The following is a 17,161-nucleotide window of genomic DNA, read 5'->3' as shown; positions in this document are numbered from 1 at the left end:
CCTTGCGCTGGTTTGTCCAAAAGCAATTTGCACCAGCTCAGCCTGGCTCTCCAGACTTGACTTCCTGCTCTCAGTGCCACCACATGTCCAACACCACCCCTCTGCTCTCAGCTAGCTGTATCAACACTCCAATGAATGAAGGCACGCTGCTACCGCACCCAAAGCCTCCCCTCCATGACAGCTGGGCAAAGGCTGCCAGTGTACTCACAATGTTGCCTATGTGGAGCATGGCTTCGAAGGTGGTGCTCATGCCGTGGTGCTCCATGGCCATGAAGAGTGTGTTCACCACAATGCACAAGGTGATGGTGAGCTCTGCAAAAGGGTCCGTCACAATCCCAAAGAGAAGCGTCTTGAGCTTCATCCACGTGGGGCAGCACTCCCAGATCAGATACTTCTGAGCCAAGCTGGTCAAGCAGGGTGGGCACCTCCGTTCAGACTCCTCGAATTCTGTATCACAGATGTGGTTGATGACAGCTGTCAGCCATGCATCCCCTCAGACTCCCATCCCCTAGACCTTGTCAATACTAGTACCACTTGTGGTCTCCACCCCAGCACCCTGCTCTGATGACCATTTCCTACTTTCTGAGCTCCTTCAGTCCAGCAAGTGCAGTCCAATCTCTGTCCTCATTTAGTCCCCCAAAGCATGGACCCTACACTTTTTAATTGCCCATCACCTATGTCATGTTCTTAGTTCTCAGTTTACCGGGCTTAGATTTCACATCCACCCCTCTATATACCCCGTTGCAGACATGCTCAGTTCCCTTGCCCTTCTCCACTCCTCTTCTCCCCTGAACATGCAGACTCCTCTGCACCTACACCCAACCATGTAAACCTGGTTGTATAGAAAACTATATAGAAAAACTATACAACCATGCTGACTGGTCCCATCAGCAATTCATGAACCCCAGTTTGTCACAATCCAGAAATCCTGCTGTTTCTCCATTTCAGTCCACTTCTTCAGTCTTCCAGACTAACATTTCTCATTTCCTCTCTTTCCTCCAACCTCCCCCTATCTACTCTCTCTTTGCTGACCAGCTCCTTTTGATTTCCCTCAGAATATAGAACCACTCACAAAAGAACTTCCTCTTCATCCTTTCACTGAGTCTACAAGGAATCTACAAGTCCGTTCCCATGTTCTGTACCCTGCCCAGCACATGAGCTCACTCTACTCTTACCTGTGTACCTGCTCAAGGCCTGTGTCATCCCCTTTCTCTGCCCTCTAGACTATTCCCATCAGCACATGAACATGCTTTAAGTGTATCTCTTCAAAAGATCTCCCTGGAACCCTTGTTATTCTTCATCTACTGTCCCCTTAACAGCAAAATTCCTTGTAAGAGTTTTCTACACTTAACTTTCTCACTTCTGTTCCCTCCCTGACCCCTGGAATCAGGCTTTTACCTCTTCCACACTTAAATTATCAATTTCTAGTTATCCCCTTACTCTGCCTCTCACAGCATTGGACAGAATTTGTAATGCTGTCCTTGAAATCCCTTGTCTATCTTCCAAGACATCACAACCTCTCGGTTTTTCTCCAATATCAGTGACTGCTTCTTCTCAATTTAAGTTCCTGTCTCTTCTTTTCCTGCCTCTGAATGTTGGAGATCCAAGCATTCTTTCCTTGATATTTCTTTTTTTCTCTCTCTAGGTAATCTCAATCTTAAAAAACCTGTCGCTATGCTATCTGCCCCCAGAATATATGTTGAGTTTCTGATCTTTTCCTTAAGTACCAGGCTCATCTCTAGCTGCTTCCACTAAATCTCCATGTGGATGGGTCCTCAACAGAGGGCAACTATATAGCTTTAGGTCTATCTATAAATTCCCCTGTAAGATATGCACTCTGCAGATATACCAGCCCATGTGGCAAGGAAAGATGATGTCCATTGTTTATAATAAGAATAATATAATAATAATAATAGAAACAACTGATAAAGTCCATTATGAAAAAAGATGAGACAGATTTATCTATGGAGATGAAAAAAAACCTTTATATATATGTGATGTGATGTGATGTGATGTGATGTGTGTGTGTGTATGTGTGTGTGTGAATGCATAGCATATTGCATGAAGGATACAAGAGAAACTGAGAGTGCACTAGGATACTGGGGAGCAGCAAGAAATCTTTAGTAGGAGAGAGACCTAGTTTGCATTGTATATGCATCTGTAGTATTTGAATTTTTTTTGCTATATATATTTTTTCAAAAGAAAGGAATTTATAGAAATAAATATATGCTCCCAAATTTTGCTGTTTTATTTTCCCATAAGTAAATTAAAAAATTGTGTGTAGTCAAATTTATCCACGTTGTTCTTTATGTTTTCTTGCTTTCATGCCTTGCATATAAGCTATTCTCATCACAATATTTAAAAAAATACCTATACACATTTTCTTCTAGTACTTTTGTAGCTTTACCTTTCCCTTAAAATTTTAGTGCATTTGGAGTTTATTTTGAGTAAGGATTAAGATATTGATCCAGTTTATTTTTTTCCAACCTCTGGTTATTTATTTATTTATTTATTTATTTATTTTTTTAAAAGATTTTATTTATTTATTTGAGAGAGAGAGAATGAGAGAGAGCAAGCACATGAGAGGGGGGAGGGTCAGAGGGAGAAGCAGACTCCCCGCCGAGCAGGGAGCCCGATGCGGGACTCAATCCAGGGACTCCAGGATCATGACCTGAGCCGAAGGCAGTCGCTTAACCAACTGAGCCACCCAGGCGCCCCAACCTCTGGTTATTTACATCCACACTGTTTATTGCATAATATCTCATTTTCCAAAGAATTTGAAATTTCATTTTGGTCATAAGTTATTTCCATATATGCCCATATACTTTCATAAGCAAGTGTCCATTTCTCTTCCATAGATAAAACTATTTATTTTTACTATCACACTGCTGTAATGACTTACAATCTTTGTAAGCCTTAAAAATCTTCAAAACATTTTGTCAAATAAAGTAAAAAATTAACTGAGAAAAATAATTGTGGCTCATGTCATAGACAAAATGCTCATTTCATTAGTATGTAAGAACTCTTAAAAATCAATGAGAAAAAGATCAAACCAATAGAAAAATGATTAGACAGTTTCTAAAGGGAAAATTCAAGTGGTTTATAAATATTTGAAGACATTTCCAATAATACTCAAAATGAGGTAAATGCAAAATAAGAAGATATTATTTCATGGAACAGATTAACAAAGATAAAACAGTTTGATAATTGTGTTTGGGAGGATGTGGATTGAAAGCCAGTATCACCCATTGCTTGGGTGGGTGAAAGTTGATATATTTATGCAGAACATCCATTGTTGTTCAAAACTAAAAATGCTTACCCCCTATGACAAAGCAATTTCATTTTGAGGCATTTAACCTATAGTACATGTAGAAAGTGGTGTATTGACCGCAAAATTTACTTCCCATCAAGAAGGGAATGGCTAACTAAATTATGGTATGTCTATACAACATAATACTAACAGTTAGTGGAAAATATAAGGGTACTTATGTGGAATGGTTTTCAAAATATATTCAGAGAAAAAAATTATGGCACAGAATAGCATATATGATATGCTACCATTTGCAAGGGAGAAGAAAGACTATATATTTTTTGATTGAACATAATAGAATATTTTTGGGAGGAAACACAAAACAACTGGTTTGGACATTGTTTCTGGAGAGGAGGGTTGGATAGACAGAGGAATATTTCCCTTTTTTTATATGTCCTTTAGTATGTTTTAAATCCTGTATAACATATTGCCTATACAGGGGCACCTGGGTGGCTCAGTCATTAAGCGTCTGCCTTTGGCTCAGGTCATGATCCCAGGGTCCTGGGATCGAGCCCCGCATCCGGTTCCTTGCTCCACGGGAAGCCTGCTTCTCCCTCTCCCACTCCCCCTGCTTGTGTTCCCTCTCTCGCTGTGTCTCTCTCTGTCAAATAAATAAATAAAACCTTAAAAAAATTGCCTATTCAAACAAAAGTGTTCTAAATAAAAATTTGATAAGGAGATTTTATTTAAAATAATGGAGCAAAGAATGTGCTGCTCTTTCTACTTCCAGAAATCAACAAAAGCATCCAGGAGACTGAGAAATAGAAATGCAAATTCTTGGCAATGATTTTGTGGATTTGATACCAAAAGCAAGTCAACTAAGCAAATGTAAACACATAGAATGACATCAAACTAATAAGCTTCTGCACAGCGAAGCAAACCATCAACAAAAGGAAAAGGCAACTTATGGAATGAGAGAAAATATTTGCATGCCACTTATCTGATAAGGAGTTAATATCTAAAATACATAAATAACTCCTACAAATCAGTAGCAGAAAAACAAATAATCTGATTTTTAAATGGGCAAAGGAACTGAATAAACACTTTTTCCAAAGAAGATATACAAATGGCCAACAAGTACATGAAAAGGTGCTCACATCACGAATCAGCAGGGAAATGCAATTAAAAACACAATGAGATATAACTTTACACCTGTTAGAATGGCTGTCATCAAAAAGACAAGAGATAATAAGTGTTGGCAAGGATGTGGAGAAAAGGGAATCCTGTGCACCGCTGGAGGGGATGTAAATTGGTGCAGCCACTGTGGAAAACAGTATGGAGATTCCTTAAAACATTAAAAATAGAACTACCATGTGATCCAGCAATTCCACATCTGGGTATATCCAAAGGAAATGAACTCACTATCTCAAAGAAACATCTGCACTCCCCATGTTTATTGTTGCCTTATTCACAATAGCCAAGACATGGAAACAATCTAAGTGTCCATCAATAGATGAATGGATAAAGAAGATGAGAGACACACCCACCCACCCATACACACCCCTCCCCCCAACACGGGAATATTATTCAACCATGAGAAAGAAGGAAATCTTGGTGTTTGCCCTCAAACTTGAGGCATTATGCCAAGTGAAATAAGTCAGACAGAGCAAGGTAAATACTGATATTACACGGTATCCCTTCTATGTGGAATCTTAAAAAAAAAAAAGATGAATGTGTGAGGTGTGACAGATGTGTTCATTACCTAGATAGGGAAATCCTTCCACAATGTATCCATGTATCAAATCATCACAATGTACACTTTAAATATCTTACAGTTTTGTCAATTATTCTTCCAAAACTGAAAATAATAAATAAAAGAATGTGCTGCCCCTCTGCTTCCAGAAACCACTAAAGGCATCAAACCTGAGAAATAGAAATGCAAACTCTATTTTTGATGAAACTAGGAAACATCTGTAAAACTCAAATCATAAGTTCTGTGCAAAGGTTATCAAATATAGCACAGGTCAGTCAGAGTACAGGAGAATGCTCTGAAAGGACACTTGAGATGACAGATATGTAAACTGGCAAAGCATAGTTTTCTAAAGCAGTTGACACATCCTGGGGGCAAAATCAACAATCTCTAGTTGAAACAAAAGCAGGCACTTCCCTGGACCTATTTTGGCACTAAAAAGCGCGGGAAGCAGTGTTGCATGAGAAATCTTGCAGAGGCGCCATTATGGCAGGAAGCGCCTGTCTGTGAGGCAGGACAGGAAAAGACTCAGCCTTGTAAAGAGCCTTCACATTGCTGATCTTGAATGTCTGGGGAGATACAGAGTCTAAGAGAATCATGCACTTGCTAGCTTGGAACATGATCACAGCTCTTCCCCTGAAAGAATCTCCTGCAGAAAGCTAATCCAGAAAGAAATTTCTTCCTTTCTTTCTGCTACAATTAGAGATGCCATTTCTCCTATTAATACTCTCCACTTGTGCATCCTCTCTTGCCATGTCAGGAATCTATTGAATATTCTCTCTCTTTCCTTTATCTTCAGTCTTTTTCATTCTCATAGACCCTCCCCATTAGCATGTAAATATACTTTTTTAAAACTCCATACAAGAAAATAAATAAGCAATGCTACTTACACCCTGGTGACGTTTTACTATTTCCTTCCCTTCACAGGCAAACTTTTGAAAAAGTTGTCTATATACAATATCTCCTTCTCCTCCCACCACACCTCCATTCTTCAACTCCTCCCCTACTCTGCCAATCCTCACTTCTTGGATCACCAAAGACATCCCTGTAACTAAAGCCCCTGGACTCTTTTTGGGCTTGATTTTACTTGATTTTTCTACAGCATTGCCTCTTTTGACTTTTCTATTCTTCCTGAAGGAATTCAGACCCCTGGGTCTGTGTAGTATTCTTCTGGGTCTTCTCCTATTTCTGAACATCCCTTCTCAGCTTCCTCTGCTGGCTCTGTCTCTTCTGCTCAATTACTAAACATTATAGTTTCTTTAGAACTCTGTCCCAGGTCTTCTCTTCTTACTCAATTCCCTTGACATTTTATCCACTTGCACCTTTCCAAAATTACCATCTACATTCAAACAGCTTTCAAATATGTATTTCTAGGTCACCCTCATCTTCTAAGTTCTAGACCCATTTATTGCAAATCTGACTTCCCACTGGAAATCCTTACCTGAATGTCTCAAGGGTGCCTGAAACCCGCTATGTCCCAGACTCAATTTATGATCTTTCCTCTCATCTTGCCCCAATGAATCCCCCTAAAGTATTCCTTTTATGAGCTGTTGCACCAGTATCCCTTCAGTTGCTTATGCCAGAACCATGTGAACCACCAAGTCCTGAATCTTATGTCCCTTAGATAGCTCTTAATCCTCCCATTTCCCAACACTCCTACGGCTACCACCCCAAAGTCCAGGCATTGCCATCTCTCAGCTAGTTTCCTCCCAACTGGTTTCCTTGCCAACACTCTTCCCCTCTTAATTCCATTCTCTACACATATTCAGAGTAACCTTTACAAAATGCAAATGTAGCTCCCCTGCCTCCAATCCTTTAATGGCACCTCACTGCTTTTAGGATGAAGTCCAAAATCTTTAATTTGGTATAGGAAATTCTGTAGGTTTGGCCCTAGCCCATCTCTCCAGCCTTATTTTGAGCCCCTCTCCTCCTTGCTCTCTGTGTTCCTGCCACATCAGGATTTTTCATTTCTTCAAATATTATGCTCTCTTCTGCTTCAGAGATTTTGCTGTCCTTTCTGCTTGGAATACTTCCTCAATTCCAGGTTAAACTTACCATATTTCCTTTAGCATCCTGAACTTCTCCTTCAAGACACTCAGCACCCTGGTAATAACTTGTTCCAAGTCCCTCTCTCCCACTCAGCATGAGGGCAGAAACTGGGTTGTACTTACTGTTGTGCTCCTGCTTCTGGTCTTCTGGTCTGGACAACTGCCAAGTCTTAGCTTGTGTGCCAAGCATAGATGGTTCACGTGCCCTGAGCTCAGTGAATTGCCAAGTTCTTATTGGCTTGAGCCAAACTTTCTCAGGCACAATCACTCCCAAAGAGGTGGTCTCTGTAAATCCTATCACAACTCAGACAGTGCCAAGCACCCTTCATGTACTCTGTGAGTGTCGTGGGTATTATGTCCAACCAGAGAAGATCAGAGGTCATCTGCCCTATGCTCAAACAACTTTGACCTCTTTGCCCTAATCTGAAGTTGTCTTTACCCATATTCTCTTAAAAATGTCAGTGTGTCTCCTGCTTTTCCTAGTCTATTCACACAGCATCTTCCTTGAGGGGAGTCTGTCCTACCTCAGGATATCTGACCATTCCTATTCTCTTCCTATTTATCAGTGCAGGTCATTATAATTAGCATCATCCCCAAATGTCACTTTTGTGTATCACTCTCATTCACCATTCATTCAACAACTGTCTGTTGAATGCCTACCATATGCCAAGCACTGCTCTGCCAGGTACTGGAAATCTAACTGTGAGCAAAACAGACACATCTCTGCCCTCGTTTACAATTGAGTAAACAAGAATAGCTAACATCTGCTGAACATTTACTAAGTGCCCGTTGTGGTCTAAGCACTTTACTTATGCTAATTCACTTAATCCTCAAAAAACATTACAAGATAAATACATTTTCCCTGTTTTACAGGTGAGGCAATTGAAGCATAGAGCAGTTAATAGAGCTCCAAAGTTGCACAGCTTACCCTATGTGGCAGAACCAAGATGCCAACCCAGGCAGTTTAGCTCCACTGTCTGTGTTCTTAACTATTATCCTCTGTTGTTTCTCATTGATTCTGAGACCTCTTTTGTTCTTACCTGAGTTGGGCTGTGTTTGGAACACTCATTTTTTTAATTCTTGTCTCATTCCTGCAAAATACATTGCATTTGCCATTCATCTGTCTAGAAGTCTCTCCCCTAGGTTCTCATAAGTCTGAATCCCTTACTTCATTCAGATTTCTGGTCTCCTTAGGGAGAATGGCCTTCTGCATCTATCTTATCTGAAATAGCCCCTCTGTAGTCCTCTATTCCCCATCTCCTTCCCTACTTTATTTTTTTCCTACTTCTTATCACTACCTGAATATCTACTTGTGTTTATTATCTGTATACCCTGGTCCCCAGAATGTAAATTCCATGTGTGCAGGCTTCTATCTTGTTCACCACTGAATTCCCAGCACCAGAATAATGCCAGACATATAGTAAGTGCTGAACAAATGCTTGTTGAATAGTAAATAAATGAAAAAAAAAAAAGGATGGAGCTTGATAGTTTTGGGGGATAAATGAAAAAACAAGCTGTTTGTATTTAACATTAACTGTTTGATGGCTAATAGCAAAAAGAAAAAAGAATCCAAGCAACTCACCTGGCCAATAAAAAATCACAAGCATAGCAGCATAGTTACATTCTAAACAGCCATGAAAAATGCTAGGCATACAGACATTATTACAATGAAATGTGATTTTTAAATAATGACTAATGAGGGAAAATAATATGAGAGAATATGTATAATATGTACACACTGTTGTTACTGAAATGTGTACACATTTCACAAAAAAAACTCATGTATGCAAGAAATGTAACTTAAAGGTTTTCTCCCCCCATGAATGAATTCAATATATACTGCAAGTCCCCAACCTGGGGACCTTGTTTGAGTTAATTCAATGTCTGCTACTACTTCACCATCTTAAGTTGTGTCTGAGTTCTGGAGGGCCCAGGGTTCACCAACAGTGGAGTGTTGAGCTGGTCCTTGGTCATTGCCAAGTGTATTTTATGAGTCATCATAGTTCCCATGTGGTTTCTGGTGGGAGAGCTGCCCAGATGGCTGTTCCCTCTTTGCCTCTTACTCACTTCCTTCTCCAGCCCTCAACGGGGGCAAGGTCATCATCCAGCTACTCTCCTGCCATGCGGGTCACAGGGCACTCTCTGGGGCTGCCTCAGGTCTTTTCTACCCAGGTGGGTTATCTGCCCTCTCTACTGTACAGTTTCTGTGCCATGCTGGGTATGTGGGTCTTTTCCTAAGACTTGCTCCCTCTCGCTTCACCTAGAAAGTAAAGCATAGATTGGTTCTGTTTTCAAATCCCTCAAACATCTTTTTTTTGTTTCTTTTTTTGTTTTGTCATGCTCTCCCTCACAGTTAGGATTCAGCCCAGGACTGGTGGGGGAGCACACAGAGAGCCCTTTCTTAGAAACACACCAGCATCCAAGCTTCCTCTCCTTCCTTTAGCCCAGTACATGTTAAATTTGTCTAGGGGAGGCAAGTAACTGGACAGGACAAAGGCCATATTTTCCATACCCTGAGGCAAAATAAAGGCTGGATAAGAAGACAGGCTTTATACTCAGGGTAAGGAGGATGCAGTCATGCTCTTTGGGAACTTGAGTGTCAGGTGACTGTGAACCAGTGCCACTGTCTTCCTCCAGCTCCTGGTTTGGTGTAAGCAATTGGAACACATCTCTGAGGAGGCTAAGTGGATTCCCATTTGATTGATGGAGCCCTGAATTAACAAGAATTTAGTTAAATTGACTGATTAATTTACTTAAATTATCTTCCAATGCTCAGCATAATGGGGGCTTGAGACAAAAATTAAGTTATAACCATAAAAGTTACAACCATGAAAAATGACAGGATAATTCTGCTGTATTTGAAAATTAAGGACTGTAAAATTTCTTGCATACCTGAGGTAGCTTGAAATTCTATGGTGCCTGCCAGATCACTTTCTCAAATTTAGTTTTGTGAATACATATGAAGCAGATGTAAATTTGAACAAGAGATGAAACTAGGGCATTAAAAACTCATCAGATTCTATTGTTTTTGAAAAAATTGTCCATACTTCTAAAAAAACACATTGATAAAGGGTGATGGGACCAAGGGCATAAAAAGGAGCAGTATTTAGGATCCCAGGACACAGATGGGTGACATCTTTGACACAGGTTTGGGGCATCTCCTTTGCTGCTCAAATGCAGACTCATTGTAGCACAGTGGATGGATATTCCAATGAGTGGTACTTACCCTCGAGGACAGAGGTCATGATGCTGACAACACTCATTGCCCTTTGGGCTCGGAAAGGTTCATTCAAGTATTCAGCTGATAGGAAAGTCTTCTTCTGTCCTGCATCAAATGCCTGCTGGGACACAAACAGTCAGGATATTCCCCAAACTTAAAGTCATCAGTGGCAAATACAGGTCACTTAGCCTCTTATTGGCCAGTCTTGTGTGGTCACAAGTTGCCTGGTGAAGCTATGATCCTCTGCAGTTGTGCTTTGGGAAATGGGGCTGCTTCTTGAACTTGGGGTAAGAGCTTAGGCATGAAGACCAGGACACAGAGTTGGGGGTACAAGCAGAATCTAGGTTTGTAGCTAACTCTATAACCCAGGCTCACCTGAGACTCTGCAAACTCCTGCTTGAGGACAGGTCCCTGGGCACCAAGGTGGGGATGAGGGCTGTCTCAAGGGTTTCTACCCAAGGTAAGTGAGAGCTGCAGGAGCAGTGGACCAGGCAGTCATTCTAAGACTTTGTCTGCACTGTGCATACAGGTTCACAAAGACTTCCTCTCCAGGACAAGTTTTCTTGACCTCCTTTCTAATAGGCTCGTTTCCCTCCCCAGCATACAACCCAGTTCTAAACTCCTCACAGTCCTTTTCCTTCTGAGGGAATATTTGTGTGTCTTGATTCTCCAGTGTTAGTTATCTGACACAATCCTTTGAGCCTTCCTTCTTTAGGCCTTCACTGGAAGTTCCATCTGGGTTCCATTCCCCTAACTTTAGTCACACACTACCCTGGATATGGGAAGTCCGGGGCCCATAGCAGCTGATTTGGTGCTACACAACCATTCAGAATCCAAATCCGACAAGCATCTTTGAGCACCTGCCATAGGCAAAGCTCATAGGTATACAGTAGTAAGTGCCTTAATACATATAAAGAACATTCAGAAAGTTTTCAACCATGAAGACTCAACAAGAGATGCTAGCAGCTATTGTTATTTGTCAGACACATGTGTATCAATGCAGGCACTTTATGATTCTATTTAACCCTTCAGCTATTTAGAAACCTTTTTAATGGGACACTTGGGGGCTTGAAGAATTTAAGGAACTTGTTACAGGTGACTTGGCTGGTAAGTGGCACACCTGTGATTGAAACCCACATCCTTGTGACACAGAAGGGCTTAAAGAGTTAATCTTGCACTAGCCAAGTAATTTATGAATCAGTGTCAGAATATCTAGGAGAGTGGTAATCTAGGGAGAAATTCTTGAATGAGGTATTTTCTAGAGTGTTAAAGCACCTCTTTGTGTTGGTGATTCTCCTTTGGCTTCTGGAGACCCACTCTCCACCTTCTCTACTCTGCTCTGTGCCTGCGGAGGGTGGTCTGTACAAGCAGCATCACCCTCACCATCCTGTCCTGGTCAGGCTCGGCCAATGAGAGGCACAGACAGAAGATCAGAGTCTGGAAGGAGAGAGGAGTAGGCTGTCACCTGGTTTCTTCCCTGCTAGGCTGTGGCTGGGTCATGGCTGTGGTCTTCCACCTGGCTCACAAGTTCTGTTGGGCCACCCAGCTCTTGCTGGGTTCTGGTTCTGGTCCTTCCTCTCACTTCTTCAGCCTAAGCATGTAACAGCTCCCTACTATTGCTCATCTCTAGGTGCTTCACTGTCCCTCCTTAGTTCAGAGCCCAGTGTACACCTCTGTAAATACTTCAATAAACTCTCCCCACTTGCCCATTGGGGTGGTTCATCTGTTTCTTGCTGGGATCATATGGCGTCCAGTCAGAGATGGAGCTAAGGTAACCCTGTAGGACTTATGCAAGTCAGTAGAGCCATATCATGGTCGGTTTACAAGTCTGTTTGCAAACTGCTCTGTGTCCCTGGCTAGACAGAGAGGGCAAATGAAAAACACTAGAAGCATCATTACTGAAACTAAAGGGAGAGCTCAAATTAAATCACAGTTCTCAATCCAATAAGGAGTCCCTGGTTTGCCATTACACTCTGCCATTATTCTATTAAGAGTGCTTGCCAGTTAGTCGCTGTTGCCTAATTTGTACATTTTGGCAAGTTATTGCTTCTCTGAGTAAAGCAAGGGATACTTTGCTTCTGCTAATATCTGTGCAGGGCAACTCCCAGAATTTCACTGGATCCCATGTGCTAAGCCCAGCATAGTTTGCACAGAGCTACAGGCAGAAAGAGAACTTTCCATTTTTCTCATATTCATCCAGGAAACAAGCAGGCCTGTCTCTAAAGCAGTGATAGTGAGTGGGGATAGAGGAACACTGAAAAAAAAAAAAAGGGATCAACTGGAAAATAATTTGTATTTATGTACTGCAGAGTAAACCAGAAAACCTGTTCGACCTCCAGGTAAACCCAATCCCTCTCTCTGGCTCTCACCTGCTCTATCTGTAAAATGGGGATAGCTGGGAAATGTTAGAGTGTTGCCTAAAGGACCCTTCCATGAGTGACACCCAGGGTTTCTTGGTCTCTACCTGGAGGGCAGCCCAAGAGTATGGAGCATAGACAAACTTACCGAGACTTCGATGCCCCCAGGGGCAAGCTCACCGGTGGACAACGTGGAGTGTCTGTCTTCTCTACGTCCTGGACCAGGGTTGGAGGGTTGAGGCAGTGGACTCCTAAGGAGGGGGCCTTGCTGGCCAGCACCTCTACCCAGGAGCATGGAGCCCCGATGGCTCTCATGGTCTCCAGGAAAGACTCCATCATCTGTGACTCCATCAGGGAATGAGGTATCCAGGCAAGGGGCACGGAAATGGAACACACTGCCATGGCTAGCCCGGCGTCTCCCAGAGGTGAGGCCTAGGAAAGACTGGGCATTGCCCCAAAGGAGCAAGAGATAAAGGCAGGCTGGAAGCTGAGCCTATAGGCAAATCTGGAGCTCAACACTTCTTCCACCCACTCCCATTTCCCTGCCCTTATTCTCATGAACTTCCAGAAGAAAATTAAAGACACAGATCTAACGGGTATTCTAGGTAAACATGGGAAGAGAATGGAGGAGAAGAATATTTTTGATGTAGCCTGGGAAAAGGTCAAGAGAGATGAGAGATTATAGGGTCCTTAAGATCATCAAATAGGTCATGATGGGCAAAAATATCAGAAGACAACCTTGTCACCCAGAAGGATCAGCTCTTTACCAGCATTTGCCCATAGGGCTGGACAAAGCTGTCTTAAATTCCCTGCTCCACATGTAAAGCTGAGACCTAAGGAGACTATTTTGCACACCAGTACTGGAACAAGCCTGGTAAATGGTTGTGGAATGAACAAGTGCACTTTATTGTCTGAAAATTAGGTCCTGCAATTCATTAGATCCAGCCTATATAAATGTGAGAGTTTGTGCTGCAAAGGAGACAAGAGCTTTGTAATGTAATGAGCTTCCAGGATCCCTTGAGGCAAACTTTGAATAGTCAACAGTGGAGAGATTGAAGGGAGAGTTACAGCCTAATTTCCTGGAAGAATAATGCCATTCCTCCAAATCAATAAACATTTCCCATCAAAATCTCCCGCTGAGGGAACTGTGAGGCTTACAGTTGCCAGAGGAAAGGAGCTAATTCACAGGCCTAGAGCCACTGGAGCCTGGGTTGGCTAGTACCCATGACCACTGTGGGAGCTTGACCATAACAAGTTATCAGTTCTGTCCTAGGCCATATGAAGTATTTCAAGATCTACACACTGACTTCCTAGCAAACTCTGATCATACTGCTGAATGTTTCCCCCTTCCTTAATTTTATTTACTAAACTACTGAAGTTAGGACATCTTGTCCATTAGAGTCCTCTTTACTTATCCCCCTATCCCACAGAACTGATGTTTCCTTTCTGGATTATTTGGAGCCCAATCCTGTTCAGCAACTATCTTTGCAATCTCAGTATTATAAACAGGGCACTCTTTACTTAGAATATATGTCCAAGGATTATGGAACTCATAAAAAATCCACAAATCAGTCCCACTTTTGAAGTAAAGGAGCAGATCTGGCAAATCTTTATTAAAAATGGGATGGCTGAGTTATTTGCAGTTGGGCACTAAACAAACCAATGAAGAAACTAAGAAGAAGATTTTGGTCCCATATTTGATGGCACTGCTTCCCTGGCCACCAGTTAATATTTCAGAATTAACCTATTTGACAAATGGTGGCAATGACCTCTGAATCTAAGCACTAGACTTGCCTTAAAATGTATCATCCAGGCAGACCAACTGGTGTCCTGTGGTTTCCCTGAAACCCTTGCTGTGTCTCTCCTAGTTGCTACCCCCAATCTCTCACTCACCGCTGCTGGTTAGAAAATGGCTTTATATGAAAACTGCTTATGGGCTATTTACTACATGAACACACCTGGGAAAAGAGGAAGGGGATGCCCTCTTGAATGAATTCCAATCCATTAGTGAGCATCAAAAAGTACCCAAATAGTGCTTCCGTGCCTTTGCACATACATGTTCTCTTTTAGGCCTGAAAAATACTCCTCCTCCCCTCTCTTGCAGTCCTCAATTATTGGAGGAATACTTACTATTTACTATTCATTTCAATTATCTCCTCCTCCATGCAGCCTTTCCTGATACACCTCCACCCCCATAAGAGAGGATGCCTCTTCTATCCCCAAAACACCATGTATGTTTCCCTAATATAGTACATAACACATAGTTTTTATATCTGTCTCCTCCACCAAATAGAAGTCCTTGGGAAATGGACCATGTTTTACACCATTGCACCTAGTATTGTTGAAGTAAAAAGACACAGCTCCTCTTTTGTCCACTTGAAGGTAAATCTAGTTGGAGAGAGGAGCACATACACACCAAACAATTATTGGACATCCAGGTGCTAATCTATGTGGGACTGACTGAATGAGGGGAATTAAAGCCCAATTCACAGTATCATTGACATTTCCATGGAAGCTGTGATTCATCCTGTTCTGTGATTGTCAGAGCCCTAGTCAAATCCTCTTTCAAACATCTTCTGATCTGTACCCTGTGCATGCCAGGTGCTGCTCAAAAGAGGCAGAGCAAGGAAGGGAAGGGCACAGAATCTGATAAATGCCGAAGTGTGTATGTCACTGAGACCAGTGTGCATGTGAGCATGTCTGTGCACATACAGGCACACATAAGTCTGGGGATTACAGAGACTATGTTATAAAAAGTAGAACATCCTTCAGACGAGCATAGGAAAAGAGATTGAGAGGGAAGTGACAGTCAGGAGGCCTGAAAAATAGCCATGTCGATCCCCTTTTCCATACTGTTAGTGTGGGAACTACTCTTCCACAAAGGGGTTGTCATCTCTTGGTCTCTGGAAAGGGCATGTTTGGAGTACACAGGACTTTCAAGGGAAAGTGAGGTGGTGGGAGGAAACTTGGTGAGTATAGGGAATCTTGGAGTGGGATGTAGAAGGTTTGGGTGGTGAACAGAATTGTTACAGGGTCTGAAGTGAGGTACTGAAGTTATTCCTAGGCTGGACTGCATCAGAGATGGATCTGGAATTCTCTGTACCAACAACAGGTGAGAGTTTGGGTTGTGGGGGCTGAGACATGAGGTCAGAAATAAGCTTGTAATTTATTTCAGCACCTTGGACAGAATTGCAGATCAGAGTGTTAGAAGGAAGCAAACCCTTGATGTCCACAGGTCCATGGACAACTCAAGGTCAGTGTGTCCAATGTGGGCTCACCACTTTCCCTACAAACCTGGGTTCTTCCTCCAGTGCTCCTGCCTTAGAATCACTACCCATCTAATTACCCAGTTCTGGAAACTGGGAGTCATATTGGACTCCTCTCTCCTTTTTCCACATTCCACAGTTCCAGTCTTATTGTCCCCTACCCTGAATAGAAGTCACAATCCACCCCCTTTTCACATTTATAATGCCCCTGTCCTAGTTTAGGCCACCATTTGGTGGGGGGTCAGTGTGTTGTCTGGATTACTATAACATCCTCCTAATCTTTGTGCCTCCAACTGTCTCCCTGCTACAAACATTTTCCCACTCCAATCATTGTCCATAGCAGCTGCAAAGGTGGGTAATCTTTAGAGAACAAACTTGAGCCTTTTACCATTCTGCGTTGGTTGTAAGGATCAGATTGGGGTGATTTGTTGTCGTCTGTGGAGCCCTCTGACACCCTTGGTTTCATTCTGTGCTTTCTCTCACTGGCATTTTTGGAGGCTAAAGGTGATCCATTGTGGGAATGGAGAGAGGCTGTGTCAATCCCCAGCGCTGCCAGCACCTGAAGAGAGAGAACAGCAGCTGCAGCCAACAATATGTGATTGAGCTTAACATGAATTTGTCCCTTACACATGCGGTGTCACAGAGATGAGGACATCTAAAACAGAGGAGGCCAGGATTAGAACCTGGGTGGTAGTGGGATTGAGGCATGGCAGGAAGAGCCACCTCTGGGTTATCCCTTTCATTCACATCTTGTAGTATGCCCTGCTGATGCCCTGACCAAATCCATTTTACCAGGTCAGTATACTCATCTTCAGCTGCTTGAGTGTAAGCTGCTAATTGATCACAGCCACAGTATTTTGTAGAATATTTCCTTTGACTGTACATTTGGCTGGGGCAGGTATGGGGGTATAAAAGGCCAGCCCTCTTGCCTCAAGGTACAGCTAACTTTGTGGTACAAGGCATGCCCCAGAGCTCCCCATGGGATCAGGCTGAAGGTCATCTCTAGCTGAGGCCACCTTCTTGTTTAATGCTTCTCCTGTCTCATCCTACTTCCTGCTCTCTCCTTTTCCTGAGAGCACCCCTCAATAAATCAGTGGCACAAGATCTTCGTTGGGTTCTTTTTAAAGAAAACCTGACCTAAGATGGTCCTTAAGGTACAATGAATCTTCTTACAGTTCCCTAGAATGACAATCTTAATCTAAATGGTTCATCCAGACCTCTGCCCAATAATGTGCAGCCTGCAACAGACTTCACGAAGCATCCACCCCTC

At 42.4% G+C, this 17,161-nt stretch overlaps 1 protein-coding gene across 3 annotated transcripts in view; it reads right to left on the bottom strand.

The window, feature by feature from the left end:
- SCN10A (sodium voltage-gated channel alpha subunit 10) overlaps positions 1-17,161 on the bottom strand; it is an 89,814-nt gene that overhangs the window by 42,060 nt on the left and 30,593 nt on the right. For 2 of the 3 annotated variants that reach the window (XM_032409229.1, XM_032409230.1), the window contains exons 10-13: positions 16,280-16,450; positions 12,774-13,067; positions 10,275-10,386; positions 209-447 (exon numbers count right to left, since the gene is read on the bottom strand). In XM_032409229.1, coding sequence (XP_032265120.1) covers positions 209-447; positions 10,275-10,386; positions 12,774-13,067; positions 16,280-16,450 — 816 coding nt within the window. The remainder of the gene's footprint in view (positions 1-208; positions 448-10,274; positions 10,387-12,773; positions 13,068-16,279; positions 16,451-17,161) is intronic. The other variant, XM_032409231.1, reaches the window with a different exon arrangement.

Source organism: Phoca vitulina, unplaced genomic scaffold (genome assembly GCF_004348235.1).
Source record: "Phoca vitulina isolate PV1807 unplaced genomic scaffold, GSC_HSeal_1.0 scaffold10, whole genome shotgun sequence".
NCBI classification, from domain to species: Eukaryota; Metazoa; Chordata; class Mammalia; order Carnivora; family Phocidae; genus Phoca; species Phoca vitulina.
Note: the sequence above shows the minus strand (reverse complement) of the source record. Positions and strands in the feature narration are given on the sequence as shown.